This window comes from Bos grunniens, chromosome 10, assembly GCF_055505025.1.
Source record: "Bos grunniens cultivar Pamir isolate PY7600 chromosome 10, Bosgru_T2T1.0, whole genome shotgun sequence".
In the NCBI taxonomy this organism is placed as follows: Eukaryota; Metazoa; Chordata; class Mammalia; order Artiodactyla; family Bovidae; genus Bos; species Bos grunniens.
In genome coordinates, this window is record NC_141174.1 from 14,421,880 (window position 1) to 14,441,083 (window position 19,204).

The 19,204-nt window shown below is 40.5% G+C and overlaps 3 protein-coding genes across 9 annotated transcripts in view; 2 read left to right on the forward strand and 1 right to left on the reverse strand.

Annotated features, from left to right (window-relative positions):
- Nucleotides 1-8,116, forward strand: part of SNW1 (SNW domain containing 1) — a 35,942-nt gene extending 27,826 nt beyond the window's left edge. For 2 of the 3 annotated variants that reach the window (XM_086319443.1, XM_086319442.1), the window contains exons 12-14: nt 5,493-5,610; nt 7,187-7,350; nt 7,431-8,116. In XM_086319443.1, coding sequence (XP_086175569.1) covers nt 5,493-5,610; nt 7,187-7,350; nt 7,431-7,629 — 481 coding nt within the window. In that variant the 3' untranslated portion in view covers nt 7,630-8,116. Of the gene's footprint in view, nt 1-5,492; nt 5,611-7,186 lie in introns of all 3 variants that reach the window. The other variant, XM_086319441.1, reaches the window with a different exon arrangement.
- Nucleotides 5,378-15,113, reverse strand: SLIRP (SRA stem-loop interacting RNA binding protein). Of its 2 annotated transcripts, XM_086319448.1 has the most exons (5): nt 14,997-15,113; nt 12,803-12,861; nt 9,036-9,143; nt 8,134-8,229; nt 5,378-5,499 (listed from the first exon to the last, which is right to left on the reverse strand). In XM_086319448.1, exons 1-4 carry the CDS (start codon nt 15,091-15,093, stop codon nt 8,158-8,160), a joined length of 336 nt encoding a protein of 111 aa, XP_086175574.1. In that variant the 5' UTR covers nt 15,094-15,113; the 3' UTR covers nt 5,378-5,499; nt 8,134-8,157. The 2 variants fall into 2 exon arrangements, with proteins under 2 accessions (XP_086175574.1, XP_086175573.1); XM_086319447.1 differs by lacking the exon at nt 5,378-5,499 and having other exon boundaries at nt 8,118-8,229.
- Nucleotides 15,114-15,191: 78 nt separating this feature from the next.
- ALKBH1 (alkB homolog 1, histone H2A dioxygenase) overlaps nt 15,192-19,204 on the forward strand; it is a 35,386-nt gene continuing 31,373 nt past the window's right edge. For all 4 annotated transcript variants that reach the window (XR_015133932.1, XM_086319446.1, XM_086319445.1 and 1 more), the window contains exons 1-2: nt 15,192-15,383; nt 16,409-16,517. Coding sequence is in view for 2 of the 4 variants with exons in the window: in XM_086319446.1 (XP_086175572.1) it covers nt 15,201-15,383; nt 16,409-16,517 (292 nt within the window). In the remaining 2 variants the exon portion in view is untranslated. The remainder of the gene's footprint in view (nt 15,384-16,408; nt 16,518-19,204) is intronic.

Here is a 19,204-nt window from a genome sequence, read left to right on the forward strand (position 1 = left end):
ATGAAATTGCTTGGGAAAACTGACAGAACACTCTTAATACAGACTTAAAGGAAATACATGTATGAACACTTGGAATAAAGTAGAGATGGATTCATGAAGTTTGTGGTTCACCAAAGGCCGAGGACTGAAATTGATGAAAACTTGAAGAAATGCTGTAATACAAGAGGTGGAATTCTGAGTGAGGGTTAAATGCAAATATAAAACATTTTCTTTCCAAATGAGCAGTTTTGAATGCTCTCATCCTCCTGTGAGCTAATACTATGGTTTTTTAGGTCATATCTTAAACAGATTCCTGCTGGTGATATTCTTTGTTGTTTAATGGCATATTTCATCTCCTTGAATAAGTGAAGTCATGGAAAAGCAGAAAATCTGAATTTAGAGTTTAAATGTACAGTATAGAACAGAAAGGAATGAAATTTGAAAGTACACAGTTAATGATACTCTCAGTCTGAAATTCCTAAGCTGTAAAAGTCAAAATGGCTCTGTAGATAAATTGAGCCCTTACAACCAGTAAAGTGACTGAGAATTGATAAAATAGAAAAGCTTTAAACTTGTGCTTGGATGAAAATTAGATTGTCTATAGAAATCATTTTAAGACCTGAACCTCTAGTAAAGTAAATGATGACAGTTATCATGGTATCATTGTGATGTAGATTACATACATACCAAAACAGCAGGGGAATTAAGTTCACCTGAATGTCAAACATCATACTGAGTAATCCAGTCATTAGACATATTTTTCTCAAAAATTACTAAATGTTGTTAGGTAAAAATTGATTCTGTCTTATTGAGAGTGATTGATGTGGTATACCTAATTTGCATCCAGTCCCCCTAACCCTTTATAATAATAGCAGATACAGACTGTAGCAGTTTCATATCTCAGCATGTGTTACAAGAAGATTGCTTGTATTAAGAATGATTCTTTTGAGAAAGGACAGCCTCTTCTATAGGTGCTATTGGAAAAACTGGATGGCTACATGCAAAAGAAGGAAAACCTTAAACCATGCACAAAAAACTCAAAATCAATTAAGGATTTGAATGTGAGACCTTAAACTGTAAAAATCCTAGAAGAACACATAGGTAGTAAGCCCTTTGACTTGATGTTAGCAATGATTTTGTGAATCTGACTCCAAAGGCAAAGGAAACAAAGGAGAAATAAACAAATGGGACTGTATCAGACTAAAAACTTCCACACGATGAAGGAAGCCATCATCAGAACAAAAAGGCAGCCTACTGGGTGGGAGAAGATACTTGCAAATCATATATTCGACATGAGGTTAATATCCAAGCTATAGAAAGAACTACAGCTCAACTAAAACCAACCCAGTTAAATGGGCAGAGGATCTGAATAGACATTTTTCCAAAGAAGACATGCAGATGGTGAACAGGCACATGAAAAAATAATCAACATCACTAATTATGAGGAAATGCAAATCAAAACCACACACCTGTTAGAATGGCTGTTATCAGAAAGACAAGAAATAGCAAGCATTGGAGAGGATGTAGAGAAAAGGGAACCCTCATGCACTGTTGGTGGGAGTATAAATTGGTGCAGTCAATATGGAAAACACTATGGAGATTCTTCAAAAGATTTTCCATTTCTGGGTATTTATCTGAAGAATATAAAACACTAATTCAAAAAGTATAAGCATCCCTCTGATCACTGCAATAAGTTCATGATCTGAGCCACAGTCAGCTCCTGGTCTTGTTCTTGCTGACTGTATAGAGCTTCTCTTCTTTGGCTGCAAACTAATATAATCAATCTGATTTCGGTGTTGAATATCTGGTGATGTCCATGTGTAGAGTCTTCTCTTGTGTTGTTGGAAGAGGGTGTTTGCTATGACCAGTGTGTTCTCTTGACAAAACTCTATTAGCCTTTGCCCTGCTTCATTCTGTATTCCAAGGCCAAATTTGCCTGTTACTCCAGGTGTTTCTTGACTTCCTACTTTTGCATTCCAGTCCCCTATAATGAAAAGGACATCTTTTTTGAATGTTAGTTCTAAAAGGTATTGTAGGTCTTCATAGAACGGTTCAGCTTCTTCAGCGTTACTGGTTGGGGCATAGACTTGGATTACTGTGATACTGAATGGTTTGCCTTGCAAACGAACAAAGATCATTCTGTCCTTTTTGAGATTGCATCCAAGTACTGCTTTTCGGACTCTTTGGTTGACCATGATGGCTACTCCATTTCTTCTAAGGGATTCCTGCCCACAGTAGTAGATATAATGGTCATCTGACTTAAATTCACCCATTGCAGTCCATTTTAGTTCAGATTCCTAGAATGTCGACGTTCACTCTCACCATCTCCTGTTGGACCACTTCCAATTTCCCTTGATTCATGGACCTAACATTCCAGGTTCCTATGCAGTATTGCTCTTTACAGCATCAGACCTTGCTTCTATCACCAGTCACATCCACAACTGGGTATTGTTTCTGTTTTGGCTCCGCCCCTTCATTCTTTCTGGAGTTATTTCTCCACTGATCTCCAGTAGCAAAGTGGGCACCTACAGACCTGGGGACTTCATCTTTCAGTATCCTATCATTTTGCCTTTTCATACTGTTCATGGGGTTCTCAAGGCAAGAATACTGAAGTGGTTAGGTTGCCATTCCCTTCTCCAGTGGACCACGTTCTGTCAGAACTGTGTCCGGTTTCTTAAATTGAAGAAAGAAGGGAAAACCACTAGACTATTCAGGTATGACTTAAATCAAATCCCTTATGATTATACACTGGAAGTGAGAAATAGATTTAAGGGCCTAGATCTGATAGATAGAGTGCCTGATGAACTATGGACAGAGCTTTGTGACATTGTATAGGAGACAGGGATCAAGACCATCCCCATGGAAAAGAAATGCCAAAAAGCAAAATGGCTGTCTGGGGAGGCCTTACAAATAGCTGTGAAAAGAAGAGAAGTGAAAAAACAAAGGAGAAAAGGAAAGATACAAGCATCTGAATACAGAGTTCCAACAAATAGCAAGAAGAGATAAGAAAGCCTTCCTCAGTGATCAATGCAAAGAAATAGAGGAAAACAACAGAATGGGAAAGACTAGAGATCTCTTTAAGAAAATCAGAGATACCAAAGGAACATTTCATGCAAAGATGGGCTCGATAAAGGACAGAAATGGTATGGACCTAACAGAAGCAGAAGATATTAAGAAGAGGTGGCAAGAATACACAGAAGAACTGTACAAAAAAGAGCTTCATGACCCAGATAATCATGATGGTGTGATCACTGACCTGGAGCCAGACATCCTGGAATGTGAAATCAAGTGGCCCTTAGGAAGCATCACTACGAACAAAGCTAGTGGAGAATTCCAGTTGAGCTATTTCATATTCCAAATCCTGAAAGATGATGCTGTGAAAGTGCTGCACTCAATATGCCAGCAAATTTGGAAAACTCAGCAGTGGCCACAGGACTGGAAAAGGTCAGTTTTCATTCCAATCCCAAAGAAAGGCAAAGCCAAAGAATGTTCAAACTACCGCACAATTGCACTCATCTCACACGCTAGTAAAGTAATGCTCAAAATTCTCCAAGCCAGGCTTCAGCAATATGTGAACCGTGAACTTCCAAATGTTTAAGCTGGTTTTAGAAAAGGCAGAGGAACCACAGATAAACTTGCCAACATCCGCTGGATCATCAAAAAAGCAAGAGAGTTCCAGAAAAACATCTATTTCTGCTTTATTGACTATGCCAAAGCCTTTGACTGTGTGGATCACAATCAACTGTGGAAAATTCTGAACGAGATGGGAATACCAGACCACCGGACGTGCCTCTTGAGAAACCTATATGCAGGTCAGGAAGCAACAGTTAGAACTGGACATGGAACAACAGACTGGTTCCAAATAGGAAAAGGAGTACGTCAAGGCTGTATATTGTCACCCTGCTTATTTAACTTATATGCAGAGTACATCATGAGAAACGCTGGGCTGGAAGAAGCAATGGCTGAAATCAAGATTGCCGGGAGAAATATCAATAACCTCAGATATGCAGATGACACCACCCTTATGGCAGAAAGTGAAGAGGAACTAAAAAGCCTCTCGATGAAAGTGAAAGAGGAGAGTGAAAAAGTTGGCTTAAAGCTCAACATTCAGAAAATGAAGATCATGGCATCTCGTCCCATCACTTCATGGGAAATAGATGGGGAAACAGTGGAAACAGTGTCAGACTTTATTTTGGGGGGCTCCAAATCACTGCAGATGGTGATTTCAGCCATGAAATTAAAAGACGCTTACTCCTTGGAAGGAAAGTTATGACCAACGTAGATGGCATATTCAAAAGCAGAGACGTTGCTTTGCCAACAAAGGTCTGTCTAGTCAGGGCTATGGTTTTCCAGTAGTCATGTATGGATGTGAGAGTTGGACTGTGAAGGCTGAGCACTGAAGAATTGATGCTTTTGAACTGTGGTGTTGGAGAAGACTCTTGAGAGTCCCTTGGACTGCAAGGAGATCCAACCAGTCCATTCTGAAGGAGATCAGCCCTGGGATTTCTTTGGAGGGAATGATGCTGAAGCTGAAACTCCAATACTTTGGCCACCTCATGAGAAGAGTTGACTCATTGGAAAAGACTCTGATGCTGGGAGGGATTGGGGGCAAGAGGAGAAGGGGATGACAGAGAATGAGATGGCTGGATGGCATCTCCGACTCGATGGACATGAGTTTGAGTGAACTCCGGGAGTTGGTGATGGACAGGGAGGCCTGGTGTGCTGCAATTTATGGGGTTGCAAAGAGTCGGACACAACTGAGCAACTGAACTGAACTGATGATCACTGCAGTGTTATTTACAGTATTCAAGATGTGGAAGCAGGCTAAGTACCCATTAACATATAAATAAAGAAGGTGTGTGTGTGTGTGTGTGTGCGCGCTAAGTACCCATCAACAGATAAAGAAGGTGTGTGGGTATGTGTGTGTGTGTACACATTAGAACTCAGCCATAAAAGTGAAATCTTGCTGTCTGTAATAACCTGGGAGAACCTTGAGGGTATTATGCTACATGTAATAAGTCAGAGAAAGAGAAACAGGGTGTGATTTCACTTACGTGAAATCTACAAAAAACAAAAACAAAAACTCATAGAACAAATTGGTGGTTATCAGAGAAGGGGGTTGAGGAATTAGTGAAATGGGTGAAGGAGGTCATTTGTATGGTGATTGAGAGTAACTACACTTTGGTGGTGATCACTTTGTGTAGTGTTTACAGATGTCAAATTATAATGTTGCAGTCGTGTATTTTTCCTCAAGGGGGAAAAAAGAAGTCTCTGAGCAGTTCTTTTCTGTATCAGGAATGCCTAATTATAAAACCCTATCTCTTACAATAATCATGTATCTGAAATACTATAAGAAATGCCATCGTAATTATGCCTTATCAAGGAATATATATGTTCATCAGATGTGAACTGGACATATTTATTTCCTCTGCTTCTGATAATGGTTGTATTGAAGTTGAAATTCAGCTTGTCTGTGAAGAAGTTTCAGTTTGCGCCATGGTATTTCAAAACAGGTCGAAACTGCAGAGAAATGAAAATCGAGACATCAGTGAAGTCATTGCTCTTGGTGTGCCCAACCCTCGTACTTCCAATGAAGTTCAGTATGACCAAAGGCTCTTCAACCAATCCAAGGTACACAGAGTCTGGAAACAGCATGTCTTAAGTGTTGATACAAATACAACCTTCAGGGAAAAGAAAATTAGCATGTGAGACATTTGCATCAGCCTAAGGTATGCTAGCGTGATGGAGAAGAAAAAATTAGAAATTGCATATTGTAACTTAAGAAACAAGTTAGAATAGCTCTTAGAGTTGGCTCTTAGAGTTGGCTAGGATTTGAGACACTGTTAGAAAATGAAAGAAATTAGGTAGTAAAACTTGGTTCTGGTATGTGAGTCTTTTATTTCTAGAACAGAGCCAGTGTCCTATAACAGTGTCTCTTGGGTTATTTTTTGTCGATATTTGCAAAAATAATTTTTTTAATGCTATAAAAACACAAACTTGGGATCTTTGAAAAATGAAGCTATAAAACCAAAGTATTCATCAGAAAGTCTGATTTTAGTATCAGACTAGAACACCTAGTGTTCTAGTATCTAAGCTAGAACCCCTTAGGCCTGAGGAAGTACCTTTATGTTTTCATTCACCCAACATTGATTATCTACTGTATGTAAGTCAGTGAGATCAAAGGTACACATGTCTTAACACTCAAGGAACGTGCAAGTCTACTGGAAAAGACAGATACATGTATATCAATAAAGACAAGGCAGACTGTGCTAACAATACAGAAGTATAAATGTCTACTGGGATATAGAGGGTTCCCATCGCCCCCTGCAAGGCTGGGAGTCACCCTGTGGATTGTTCCAGGAAACATGCTGAAAGCATAGTATCCGAGTCACAGCAGGACAGACTCACGGACACACCAGGTGGGTGACAGGGTACACACGTCCCCAACACGACTGTAACCACATTAGAACCCAGGTCCTCACCCCGACCCTGCACCAGCTGAGTCAGGGCCTGGCTTCCCGCTTCTAGGCCATAACCGTGGTCCAACAGAGACCATGACCCCTCACACCCCGGGATACTGTTTTGTGAATAACAAAGTCTACCTTCGAAACCAAAAAAAAAAAAAATAAGTGGTGATGAAAAGTTTTATCAAAAGGCACATTCTTATATTAACGAACCATTACAAAACAAACTTGTTGACTTGAGATTTTCATTGAGAATATTGTGTTATGCTTCGATAGTGTTCTCACACAGTTAAGGGGTTTAACATTATTACTGTAAATGGTGTCAGATAAAATGTTTTGTAGTTCTTTCATCTTGCCACTATGTCTGCACAAATGGATTGTCAAGTGCCTGCTTATACTGCTATCCTCCAATTTTAAAGACCACTTTGCTAAAACAGTCATTAATGAGTACCATGTTTAATGTAAGGACCCAAAGGTGATAACGAAGAAAAAACACTGGTTTTTTTTAATTGAAAGATAATTGCTTTACAGACTTTTGTTTTCTGTCAGACCTCAACATGAATCAGCCATAGGTATACATATATCCCCTCCTGTGACCATTTTTTAATAACCTTTTTAATTTGTAGTTCAGATTGTTGGAACATGTAAGCTGTAAATGAGCAAGGGTTTACTCTACTTAAGAATGTAATGCGATTCAACTTTTAATAAAAATGTGTACACTTTTAATGTCTGTTTTTCCACAGGGTATGGACAGTGGTTTTGCAGGTGGAGAAGATGAAATTTACAATGTTTATGATCAAGCCTGGAGAGGTGGAAAAGATATGGCCCAGAATATTTACAGGCCCAGTAAAAATCTGGACAAGGACATGTATGGAGATGACCTAGAAGCCAGAATAAAGACTAACAGGTACCAGGGCAGACGGCTCAGTTTTAACATCTACACCAGTGAAAATAAAGTGGTTCATAGTCATTTCTCTTTTTCCCTAGATTTGTTCCCGATAAGGAGTTTTCTGGTTCAGACCGTAGACAAAGAGGCCGAGAAGGACCAGTTCAGTTTGAGGAGGATCCTTTCGGTTTGGACAAATTTTTGGAAGAAGCCAAGCAACATGGTGGCTCTAAAAGACCCTCAGATAGCAGCCGTCCCAAGGAACATGAGCATGAAGGCAAAAAGAGGAGGAAGGAGTAGATACTTTGTTCAGAGTGAACGAACTGTTATTGTTAACCCTAATGATGCAAGTCATATGGGGAACACTTTGTACATGGCCAGGATAAAAACCAAATCTGGGTGTCAGAGCCCAGCACTACTTTTTATTACAGGAGAGGGAGGGGGGTATGGAAAAGTTCTACTTTGAATTATTTAGTTTTTTTAAAAATGGGTTGTGTTTGTGCTTCTCCCACCTTTTGGCATTTATAGAAAATACTGCCCCACACGTGAAATTAAAGCCACTTCCTTTCAAGTGACATTAGTACTTTGGGGTTAATATTTTGTCTAAAAATGACTGCTTATGAATAAAGTGACCCCGATCATAGCAAGTAGAAAGAAGGATGTTCACATATTGGAACTGTCCTGCCAAATGATGTTTGCCCCTGTAGTGCTCTGTTAATTTGGAGTGGGGAAAGTAAGCTCTTGCTTGGTGCAACTATTTGTTTCAAATAAAAACATTTAGACAAAACTTCCTCTTTTATTTACTTTATTCAGTAGGCAGTGAGGGTCTCAAAAATCTTTCTCTTCATCAGATGTTTGGTCTCCTTGTAAAGCTTTGGGTCTTTGAGGTTGAACATGGAGCTGGGGGGGGAAAAAATTCAGCACTGTAAGGAAAGTCATTGTCTGCAAAAACATTAAAACCGAAAACTGCTGTTCTATGAGGGATCAGCACCAGTGAGCTGATCCTTGTACTTATTTGTTCCTTGTACTTAAGGCTCCCTGAACTCCCATTAAAAATTGTAAATCAGTCTGGCCTAAGGTCACATCAGTTCAGTTCAGTTAAGCTCAGTTGTGTCCGACTCTGCAACCCCATGAACTGCAGCACGCCAGGCTTTCCTGTCCATCACAAACTCCCAGAGCTTGCTCAAACTCATATCCATCCAGTCAGTGATGTCATCCAGCCATCTCATCCTCTGTCATCCCCTTCTCCTCCTGCCTTCTATCTTTCCCAGCATCAGAATATTTTCAAATGGGTCAGTTCTTCGCATCAGGTAGCCAAAGTACTGGAGCTTCAGCTTCAGTGTCAGTCCTTCCAGTGAATATTCAGGACTGATTTCCTTTAGGATGGACTGGTTGGATCTCCTTGCAGTCCAAGGGACTCTCAAAAGAGTCTTCTCAAGGTCACATAGTAAGTGGGAAAGTCAGTATTTCAACCAAGGTCTCCCTGCTGTTTCCACTGTTCCGTGTTCCATGTATCTTGCTAACCATTAAAGTGTCTTCTTGTACTTAAGTCTCCAGACCTTTTACAACTGGGAACTCTCCCACCATCACTGTTCTTTAACAAACATTAAGTTACAAATCATCCAAAATCCCTTTCATTTCACACTTCTGACCTATTTAACTGGTATACAGAAAACTCACATGATATGATACAGAAAAATACTTACCTTTACTCCATCAATAACATGATTTTCCTGTTGTAGTGCATTGTGAAGTTCTTCTTCTGAAGAAAAGTGAATCCAACCCATACCTTTGTGAAAGCCAGTCTCTTTGTCCTTAAAAATTCAAAATTTAGGAAGAAATTAATAATCATGAACTTGAGAAAGTTTCCAGGTGTTCCAAATTAAACCAACTTTTTCATCTGCTGAAATGGAATACAAGACATTTTAATTTAAAAGTATCAAAAACCCTGCTTTAATACAAATAATCTTAACACGCTCTCTAAAACGTGAGCAAAGTGCTTTTTGTGTTGTTCAAGATAAAAAGCACACTAGTAGCAATAGTCAAGGGAAATTTTGTTAAAGAAGTACTCTTCCATCAAAACCACTATGAGGTACCATTTCACACCAGTCAGAATGGCTGTGATCCAAAAGTCTACAAATAATAAATGCTGGAGAGGGTGTGGAGAAAAGGGAACCCTCTTACACTGTTGGTGGGAATGCAAACTAGTACAGCCACTATGGAGAACAGTGTGGAGATTCCTTAAAAAACTGGAAATAGAACTGCCTTATGATCCAGCAATCCCACTGCTGGGCATACACACTGAGGAAACCAGAAGGGAAAGAGACACGTGTACCCCAATGTTCATCGCAGCACTGTTTATAATAGCCAGGACATGGAAGCAACCTAGATGCCCATCAGCAGATGAATGGATAAGAAAGCTGTGGTACATATACACAATGGAGTATTACTCAGCCATTAAAAAGAATACATTTGAATCAGTTCTAATGAGGTGGATGAAACTGGAGCCTATTACACAGAGTGAAGTAAGCCAGAAGGAAAAACACCAATACAGTATACTAACGCATATATATGGAATTTAGAAAGATGGTAACAATAACCCTGTGTACGAGACAGCAAAAGAGACAGTGATGTATAGAACAGTCTTATGGACTCTGTGGGAGAGGGAGAGGGTGGGAAGATTTGGGAGAATGGCATTGAAACATGTAAAATATCATGTATGAAACGAGATGCCAGTCCGGGTTCGATGCACGATACTGGATGCTTGGGGCTAGTGCACTGGGATGACCCAGAAGGATGGTATGGGGAGGGAGGAGGGTGGAAGGTTCAGGATGGGGAACACATGTATACCTGCGGTGGATTCTTTTTGATATTTGGCAAAACTAATACAATTATGTAAAGTTTAAAAATAAAATAAAATTTAAAAAAAAAAGAAGTACTCTTCCTGTTTCTAACTCACTTCTAGAAACTAGGAAATTAAGCCTTCAAACCTAAGTACATTTATGGTGATTTCTGAAACTAATCACCCTCGTCACGACTACCACCATTATCATCACATGCTCCTGAGGAAAAAGGAAAAGTTACCTTTACTTACCTACTTTACACTTCTGGGTTAATTTAAGCAATCCTACTATTTACTTTTGTGCAAAAACCAAGAGTGTTTATCATCCAACTTATTCATCAGATTCTGGCTTCCCTATATTTTCCTGTTACATTACACATTAATTTTCCTACGAATCAAAGACTTCTGTTGTTTAAAATCTGTTAACTCCAGGTCCTAAGTTGTTATTTTTTATACTTTTAAGAGGTAAATGGCAACCAAGAAAAATGTTACTTTTTGGAGAAACTTTTTTTAATATTCCTCAAAAAATGCCAATTTCATACACTTTGTAAAACTATTTTTTCAAGCTTACTGATTTTCATGTCTGTAACACACATGCCTCATTCTTTTAATCAGCTATAAAAATGCCATTGTATCAGTGAATTAATATCTTTTCAACCAACCCCACTGATGAACACTTACCTTCTTTCCAATTATATTACTAAACAATGCTGTTTTGAACATCCCTCACCTCACATTTCTGTAAAATCAATCTCTAGAAGTGGAACCTCTAGATCAAAGCAAATCCTCTTTTCTTTTTGTAACTTACTTTTCATTTTGGCTGCACTGGGTCTTTGTGGCAGCACACAGGCTTTCTCTAGAGTCAAAGGTAAACCTTAAATGTTGACAGATTTTGCCAAATTACCCTTCAGTGACAGTATCAGTTAAACTCAACAATTTTAGTACCAGTTTCCCTATACCTTCACTACAGCTGGATATACATAATCCGTTAGATTTTTGTAAGGCAAGTAACGTTAAGCCAATAGTTAGAATTTAAGTTACTTAAAGTTGATATTTTACCACAGCCTTTTCAGTGCCATGAGGAAAAAAGCAGTTTTAGTGAAGCATGCGTAAACTCTAAGTGTACTCATGTCACACACCCCAAAACACAATCATTTAAGAAAGTCCACAGAAAAATACAGCTCAGGATAAAGAACAAATTTATACACTTGATTTTTTTTAAAGACTTTTTTAAGTAAAGGACTCTATTACTTTATTTACTTAATTATTTTTGCAGGATGTTAGTTCTCCAACCAAAGATTGAACCCACACCCTTGGCAGTTGAGAGAGTCCTAACCACTGAACCGCCAGGGAATTCCCATAGCTTGATTTTTAAACCCTCAGGAGGAAGCAAAGAAAATGTAACAAACAGAAACACACCAAAAGCACTCAACCTGGGCTTCCCTAGTGGCTCAATGGTAAAGACTCCACCTGCCAGTGTTGGCAGGAGGCGGGTTGGATCCTCGGTCTGGGAAGATCCCACATGCCCTGGGGCAACTGAGCCTGTGCACAGCTACGGAGCCTGTGCTCTGAAGCCCAGGAGCCGCAACTGAGCCCATCTGCCACAACTACTGAAGCCCGTGTGCCGTAGAACCTGTGCTCCGAAATGAGAAGCCTCTGCAATGAGAAGAGAAGCCTGTGCAGCAACAAAAACCCAGCACATCCAAAAAAAGCACTCAACTCCGTGAGGATAAAGGTGAAAATTTTCTCCACCAGTTAAGTTTTATGATAAATTAACCTCTACTCTCTCAAAGTCCTTATTATAATACTGTAATAGACAAAATCCCAAAATGGCCCCAAGACCCCCATGTGTTCCACCATGTTACCCCCTGTATAGTCCTCTCCCCCTGAATGTGGGCAGGGCCTATGACATGCTTCTAAACAAAAGAATACAGCAAAAGTGACGGGATGCTGCTCCCTTGAACAGGAAGATGGGGTGTCCCTCTGAAGACTAAATTATAAAACTGTCGTAGCAGACTAGAGAAACTCCCTTGCTGACTTTGAAGCAAGCTGCCATGTTGGGAGAAGGCCTCCATAAGAGAGATGTAACAAGGTAACAAGCAACTGCAGGTAGTTTGGAGGACCTGAGACCAGCCTCCAGCTGAAAGCCAGCAAGAAAGCAGATACCCAAGCCCTACAGTTGAAAGACGAATTCTACCAAAACCCAAGGGAGCTGGGAAATCAGTCTTTCCCGGCTGAGCCTCTCCAGCTGACACACACCTGGATTCTGCTGCTCCGGCAGACAGACACCTGCATTGCCTCTTACGTGAATCCCTGAACAGAGGACCTAGCAAAGCTATGCCTGGACTCCTGATCTCTATAATCTGTGAGATCATGTGTATGTGTTGTTTTGAGCCATTATATTTGTGATAATTTTATGCATCAATTAAAAAAAAAAAACTACCACAAATGCCTCGAATACCTAGGATAAGGCTTTTTGTTTTGTTAAATCAATATCACCCATAATTTAATCAACAAAGACTGAACAGCTTCACTCCATTACCAATTCATGTAAACTGATATGCTTTGACAAAGAATAATCAAAAATTAGAGGAAAACATTATTGCTTTTTTTAAAAAAGGTAATACTCACAAAAGGAACAGTGCATTTTCGTACATGGCCAAATTGTGCAAAGTGTTCTCTCAGCTCACCTGTATAAGAAAAGAAAACATAGTAAGAGTTTTTTTTTTTAGTTATTGTATTATCCTCCATCCTAGATTAAGATAGAAACCAAGAGGGGTCCTAGAGCCCCCAAACTCCTTGTGAACAATGGTAGTTTGTATTTCTTGCAGCTTTAAGATCCAGGAAACCGTTATGGTATTGATTATAAAGCTGTAATTTACTAGATTTGGGGAGGTGTTGGGGTGGGGGAGACATGGGCAGATAAACTGCTGAGCTGACTTAGTCTTCATCCCCAGCAAGTACTGAGTCTTCACCATACCAGGTACTATGCTAAATGCATGGATTAAAATCCCCGTGAGATGATCACACAGGAAACAGTTAAACAATCACAATACTGTGTGTTGTTAGCTATATTAGAGATTTCCAAATAAAGTCTCAATCTCAAGAATATCTGCAAAAATGACCATGGATTTTTACATTTTGGTGAGCAAATGTAAAAACCTTAACTCTAAACTACAGTTGACAAAAAGCAGTGTTGGTAACAGAAATCAGTACTCATCACTCCCCAGCTTTCTATGTCCAGCCTAAGCCTATCCCATGAACTTCAATTTTTGTAATCATGAAAACAATTATCGTTTATTGAGTACTTACTCTGTATTGAGCACAAATCTAAGCACTTGTATTTACATATAAATTCATTTAATATAATCAACACCCCAGGAGAAAGGTATTATTGACTCCATTTTATGGCTGATGAAACTGAGGCACAGTGGTGAGCCCTCTTCCCCCAATTACCTTCCCTTAGGTACACACATTAGGAGAAGGCAATGGCACCCCACTCCAGTACTCTTGCCTGGAAAATCCCATGGACGGAGGAGCCCCGTGGGCTGCAGTCCATGGGGTCGCTAAGAGTCGGACACGACTGAGAGACTTCACTTTCACTTTTCACTTTCACGCACTGGAGAAGGAAATGGCAACCCACTCCAGTGGTCTTGCCTGGAGAATCCCAGGGACGGCGGAGCCTGGTGGGCTGCCGTCTATGGGGTCACATAGAGTCGGACACAACTGAAGCGACTTAGCAGCAGCAGCAGCAGCAGGTACACACCTTAGGTTCTGAACTGTGGTGTTGGAAAAGACTCTTGAGAGTCCCTTGGATTGCAAGGAAATCCAACCAGTCCATCCTAAAAGAGATCAGTCCTGAATATTCATTGGAAGGACTGATGCTGAAGCTGAAACTCCAATACGTTGGCCACGTGATGTTAAGAACTGACTCATTTGAAAAGACCCTGATGCTAGGAAAGAATGAAGGCGGGAGAAGGGGACGACAGAGGATGAGACGGTTGGATGGCATCACTGACTCAATGGACATGAGTCTGAGTAGACTCCGGGAATTAGTGATGGACAAGGAGGCCTGGCGTGCTGCAGTCCAAGGGGTCCCAAACAGTCGGACACGACTGACCGACTAACCTGAACTGAACGAGGTTACACAACTACCTAAAGGCCAAGTTGGAATTGTAACCCAAGGAGAACAGCTTCGGAGTGCATTTCTCAATCTATACACAACGTCCTCTGTCCAGCTAACAAAGAACTCACAGGTTTCTCAAACTAAACACATTTCAACTTAACTACTCATCTTCTTTCGATGTGCTTCTCCTACATTCTAATCACCAAATCCACCAACATTAAAAACCTGGAGGTCATTCCTCCCTTTCCCCCATTCCGTACTCTTCCCCATTCAAGTCATCACGAAAATCTATCGATTATTCTTTGATTAGCTTAAGTGAACCTGACTCCTCCTCCTATCACTACCCTGAACTCTTCACCTATGAACTAAACTACAGAAACTACCTCTTGTAACTCTGAATCCGTCCCCACGCTGCAATCAAAACAACCCCTTCTAAATCGTAAATCTTAAAAGTTTCCAAGTAATTAAAGCTGTAAATTCCGAAAGGCTGGAGACCGTGAATGGGTGCCCCCAAAGCTCAAGGGGCATCCCTTAAACGGCTAATTGCTGACAAATTTCTTTCTACTCACTGGCTTGCTCAGGAGCACACTCAGCCTCCTTAATCCAGCCACCACGGGGATTTAAGTGCTTCGCAGCAAGCAAGGCTTTTCAGGATTGCTCGGACCTAAAGATTCTGCCCCTACTACATTTCCAACTCACTTGAGGCCGCCGTCCAGGGAATTTTTCTGACAAACGCAACCGGCCGGCCGATGTTTGTACGCAGCGCCATAGCGCCCCTCGCTGCCGGAGCCGCCATCTTTAGGCCGAGGAACGTCTAGTGACCTGAGGTCGCGACCCCGGAAGAGCCTGCCTAATCCGGAGCACGGAAATCAGTTTCCGGGTCAGGGGAGGCTTGACAACGAGATGGGGAAGATGGCGGCGGCAGTGGGTTCCGTGGCGACGCTGGCGGTGCAGCCTGGGGAGGACGCGTTTCGGAAGCTTTTCCGCTTTTACCGGCAGAGCCGCCCCGGAACCGCAGACCTGGAAGGGGTCATCGACTTCTCCGTGTCCCACGCAGCCCGCGGTACGGGACCTGGTGCCCCCAAGGTACGGAGAGAGGAGCGGCGCGCTCGGAAGCGATGGTCTCGATGGGCTCAGTAGTTTTGGCTCTGGGACTTAGTTACTCGTGACATGTGGAATCTTCCCGGACCAGCAATTGAACCTATGTCCCCTGCGTTGGCAGGCGGGCTCTTAACAACTGGACCACTAGGGGAGTCTCTTAAGATATTCTTAAATGCCAGGAAACCTTCATAGGTCCCTTAAAAGTTTAATTTATAAGTAATTAACAAGGGTAAAAAGTTACGAGTTTCGGTTAGAGGTTCCATCGAAAAGAGAACAACTATGGTGCTTTTAGTAAACAAAATTCCTTGTGTTTTATTGAAAGATTTTTTTCTGATTAGGGCACTCCAGCCGGGTGTTCCTCAAAGCCCTGTTTAAACACCGTGTTCAAGTTCCTCACAAGCATTATTGTTAGTCCTAACCAAAGGTAGTCTGTATACCAAACACCTTTGATAATTCAGAATCTTATAAAAAAATCACAAAGGTGTGGTATCGTAGGAGAAGATAGTGTTAAAGGTCAGCTCCTCATAACGACTTCAATTTTGTATAACTCTGTTGTGTTTGTTAGTACATAGATGAGGAAACTGAGGATCTAAGATATTAAGTAACTTATCTAAGTCTTATATCAAGTAAATGGTAGAACTAAGTTTGTTGTTGTTGTGCAGTCGCTAAGTCGTGTCCAACTCTTTGCAGCCACGTGGACTGCAGCATGCTAGGCTCCTCTGCCCTCCACCATCTAGAGTTTGCTCAAATTCTTGTCCATTGAGTCAATGATGCTACTAACCAGCTCAACCTCTGCTGCCCCTTGAGTCGGCTCTTGGCATCAGGCGGCCAAAGTATTGGAGCTTCAGCTTCGGCAGCATTCCTTCCAGTGAATATTCAGGCTTGACTTAGGACCCCAAACTTAGGACTCCTAACTGCCCCACATCAGAAATGCCTTTAGAGGTTTGAGATTCTCACAGTTAACCTGTGAAATAGCTTTAGCCTGCTGACTTCTGTTTGCTTCCTGCCAGGTGGTGAAATCCCAATTAAATTTGTCCTCAGTCAGTGACCATGATGCACTCAGAGCAGGACTTGAGCCGGTCAGCAAGTGGCAAGCCTACGGACTCCAAGGCTATCCTGGTGAGTTCAGTTGAGCTCAGAAGGCAAAAATTACTCAATCAAAGTTTGTCTAGTTTTGGAGAAGGAGTAAATAGACAAAGAAGAAAACTAAATGTACAAATGTTCTGCTCCCAAACCCCTCCTGAATTCTTCCTTGTCTAAGATGTCCGTTTATTTGGCTAGAATAGGAGTCAGTAATGCCTGCCTTATAGTGCAGGAAGTGACAAACCAGGTTCAAACCAAAGATCAGAACAGTGGCTCTGGGCTCCCTGCCGCAGCTCTGAACAGAAGAAGTACTTTGAATTGATAAGAGTAACTCATCATGTTCACTCCAGTCAAAAATCCCTACATTCACAAATGATGTAACAACTTAAAAGCTGTTGCTGTTATCAAGACTGAATTTTTGAATAGAAAACTACAGTTAATGAAATCAAAAGTCCTATAAGGCGAAATAATCTAGATTTTTGAATTTCAGTGATGTCAGGTAGAGAAATTAAGATAATAATGAAAAGTGGGTAACATTATTAACCTTTTTTCTAGGCTCATGGGGCCATTGTTGATTAATTATCATGAACCATTTAGTGTTTTTCAGCATTGTTTTATATAATTCAAATAAATTTTTAATTAAAGTGTGTTCATTGTTTTTTAGCATAGACACAATGCTGTTGCATAAATATAATGCCTTATTTGGCCAGACGATCTTATATCTCCATTCTGTACCTCGAAGACATAAAGTTAACATTGCACTTGTGATTTCAAATGCAGGTCAAAAGCAAGAGAAATTCCTTTAAAAATTTAGTTTTTGTTGTTCCAAGAGCCAGGTCTGTGTTACAGCTGTTAATACATTATGACCACTGAAGTGTATATGTTGCCATTGTGGGAAGAGGTAACAACTTTCACACTTCCATAAAAGCCCACATGCACTTTTGTGTCTGAAGTCACGAAGGAAACAGCTGAGTGGTGGCTTTTACATATGAAAGCATCGCTCTTCGTGCGTTTGGATAATGAGCATCTGTCACCAGTAGTGATTTGTGCTGCTTTTATTCCTGAAGGCGGCCTTTACCTTTCGTGCCTTGCTCTTGTGTTCATGGCCATGTTTACCAGATTGTTCAGGCTGAAAAGTTACCAGCCCCAGTTTGGTTTTCTGCTGTGCGTGTTGGAATATAGGCATACCTCATTTTATTGTGCTTCACGGATAGTTTTATTTTTTTACAAACTGAAGTTTTGTGGCAACCCCGGATTAAGCAAGTCTTTTGGCACCATTTTTCCAACAGCATTTGCTCACTTTGTGTTTCTGTCACATTTTGGTGATTCTCGTAATATTTCAAACCCTCCAGCAGCAAAAAGGTTACAGCTCACTAAAGGCTCAGATGATGGTTAGCGTTTTTCAGCATTGTTTTATATAATTCAAATAAATTTTTAATTAAAGTGTGTTCATTGTTTTTTAGACACAATGCTATTGCATAAATAGAATACAGTATAGTGTAAATTTTATTTGCACTGGGAAACAAAAAATCTTGTGACTTGGAATACTCGCTTTATTGCAGTGGTTTAAAAGTCAAAGTATCTGAGGTATGCCTCTACTTGGTATTTGAAGTTTTCTGGGATTTCACACTTAGGCCACATCATTTGAGTTGGTCCCTCATTATGTCCTTAAAGACTTTATTCTGTCTTTCCTGCCATCATATAAGCTGCATTTAATAGAAGTACAACGTCCAAGACATGGGAAATGAGTCTCACCTTACTCTGACTTGATCAGAAGGATTATGTTTACTTCAGGATCCTGCATATTCTAAAGGAACCTGAGTAAACCACAAGCTGTCCTTACAAGAGTGAGCAGGAAGGTGATGGGTCTGAAGACCAGAGACTGAGTCTTGGGTAGGGTAGACCTGAGGGGGACCACGATAACATCCAACATTATCCTACATAGAAACAGGTGGAAAGCAGTGCATACTGGGGATTAAGGTCTGACACCAGACTCTGGGTTCATGTCCTGGCTCCACCACTTCGTACTGTGTGATCTTGAGCAAGTTTCTTAATTCTCTTGGCCTCAATTTCTTCATATGTAAAATGTGTCAAAAGATAGTACCCACTTTATAAGGATAGGATTCAATGTGAGTGTACATGTAAAGTACTTAGGTCAGTTTCTGGCACATAGTAAACGCTCAGTAAATGTTAGCTACATAGTTAGAGGCATTTATCAAGAAGAATTGAAAACTGATTTGTGGTTGCTGTGTTTTAAGACCTAAGACCAATGCATGAAAAATTAAAATTAGGCAAATTTTAACTCCATAAAACAGCAGTTGTCTGGAACTGACTGCCTATAAAAGTGTTTAATTTCCTGTCACTGTTCAAACCTGAATTAGATCAGAAGTATTCTTCGTTTAATGTGATATCTTTAGGAATATTATAATATTCTTATTTTGTAAAGTGGTGATAACAGACAGTCATTTATTGGAAAATTTTCTCATATCTTTTTTTTTTCCAAAATATCAACGCTTCTATCATTCTTAAATTATTTGGAGAATTTGACTTATACGTGAAATGCAAAAGTGACCTCCGCACTTCTCAGTGAGTGTTCATTCCTGTCCTGAATTTTAGAGGAAGAGGGGTGCCTTCTGTTCAAAACCACTCTCTTCACCTTTTGATCCTGCCTTTTACCCCTTCCAGCTTTCAAGACCTCCCTGTGTTCCTTTTCCCTCTCCTAT